At 69.0% G+C, this 1,625-nt stretch overlaps 1 protein-coding gene across 1 annotated transcript in view; it reads left to right on the forward strand.

The window, feature by feature from the left end:
* The window catches only part of MNEG_4714 (hypothetical protein), a gene marked incomplete at both ends in the record, with an annotated part of 5,007 nt that extends 3,437 nt beyond the window's left edge, over positions 1 to 1,570 (forward strand). The window contains 3 exons of the mRNA XM_014046810.1: positions 164 to 493; positions 720 to 806; positions 1,118 to 1,570. Of these exons, the coding sequence (XP_013902264.1) occupies positions 164 to 493; positions 720 to 806; positions 1,118 to 1,570 (870 nt within the window). The remainder of the gene's footprint in view (positions 1 to 163; positions 494 to 719; positions 807 to 1,117) is intronic.
* Positions 1,571 to 1,625: the final 55 nt, after the last annotated feature.

The following is a 1,625-nucleotide window of genomic DNA, read 5'->3' on the forward strand; positions in this document are numbered from 1 at the left end:
CCGCCCCGCCATGCCCATCAAAACCCCTACCACCCTTGAACGCCTGCCCTCTCACAGTCTCACAGGGTAAAGCCAATCCTGTCTACTCCCTCCACTCCATCCTTGCGGCCTCACAGCCCTCTCTTACCCTCAACCCCAAACACAACCGCTACAACCGCCGCAGGAGACGCTCGAATACTTTGCCAACCCCGACAACCTCAACAGCGACGCCCTTCCCCCTGGCCTCGACACCTGGGACCCCGCCCCCTACCTCGCCTGCGCTGTGCCCATCTTCGCGTCCGTCCTCGGCGTGAACTTTGTCCACGAGGTCGGCCACCGCATCGCGGCCGGCATCCGGAAGGTCAAGCTGGGGCCGACCTACTTCATCCCCAACCTCCAGATCGGCAGCTTTGGCGCGATCACGCCGCTCGCGTCGCTGCTCAAGGGGCGGCGGGACCTGTGGGACGTGGCGGCGGCGGGGCCCATCGCGGGCGGCCTGGCGAGCCTCGCGCTGGTGCGCACGGGTTTCGACCCCGCTCGGCGCGCTTGGGGAGGGGAGTGGGTTGCCTGCGCGGCGCTGCCTTTCGAGCTCTCAGGGAATGGGTGCTGGTACTTTTGAAGGGCGCAGGGCAGCAAACCAGCACAGGGTCGGCCGGTCTGTCTTGTCCCATCAGGACGCCCCGAGCCCCACAACGTTCTCATCCCACCCGTGCTCCGGCCCCCCTTTGCCCCTCCCCCAGCTGGCCATCGGGCTGCAGCAGTCGCAGCAGGGCGGCGGCGGCATCCCGCAGGAGCTGATGATACCAGTTCCTACGCAGCTCTTCCAGGTGCGCAGTGGGCGCGGCCGCCGCCGCACCTCGCTCTAGCCCCTGCTGCGCCGCGGCGCGCCTCGCGCTGCCGCGAGCCTGCTTCCATGTGCCATGGTCTCCCCTGCTGTGTCAGGCCCTGCGCAACGCCGCCTCGCCGAGCCGCCCTGGCTGCTTCCTGATCCACGCCCCGCTCGTATGACTTTGCCGAGTGCGTGGACCTCGCTCTGTCACAATCCCACGTCCCCTGCTCGGTCAACGCCTTTCCGTTCAACCCTCCACTACCATTCCCTTTCAAACGCGGCCCCTTTGCCCTCCTCCCCCCCCCCCAGGGCTCGCTGCTGCTGGGCACCGCCACGCGCGTCGCGCTCGGCGAGGCCGCCATGGCGCGCGCCGAGGTCCTCGTCTCCCCCTTAGTCATCGCCGGCTGGTGCGGCCTCATCACCACGTCCCTCAACCTGCTGCCCGTCGGCAGCCTCGACGGCGGCCGCATGATGCAGGCCGCATTCGGCAGCCAGGCGCTCAGCCTCTCGTCGTTTTTCACCTACGTCGGCCTCGGGCTTGGCCTGCTCGGCAGCAGCCTCAGCCTGCCGTTTGGGCTGTACGTGCTGATCTGCCAGCGGACCGCGGAGCGGTACATCAAGGATAACGTGACGGGCGTCGGCAGCGGCAAGCAGGCGGCGACGGCGGCGGCGGTGCTGGCGGCGATCCTGATCCTCGTGCCCATGGCGCCGGAGCTTGCGCAATCTGTGGGCGTCGGGCCCACGCCCAACCTCTTCATGTAGGGCCGGGGCCGGTTCTGGGCCGGGGCCGGGGCGGGCGCGGCCGAGTTATTGGCGG

This window comes from Monoraphidium neglectum (assembly GCF_000611645.1).
Source record: "Monoraphidium neglectum strain SAG 48.87 unplaced genomic scaffold scaffold00668, whole genome shotgun sequence".
Lineage (NCBI taxonomy): Eukaryota > Viridiplantae > Chlorophyta > Chlorophyceae > Sphaeropleales > Selenastraceae > Monoraphidium > Monoraphidium neglectum.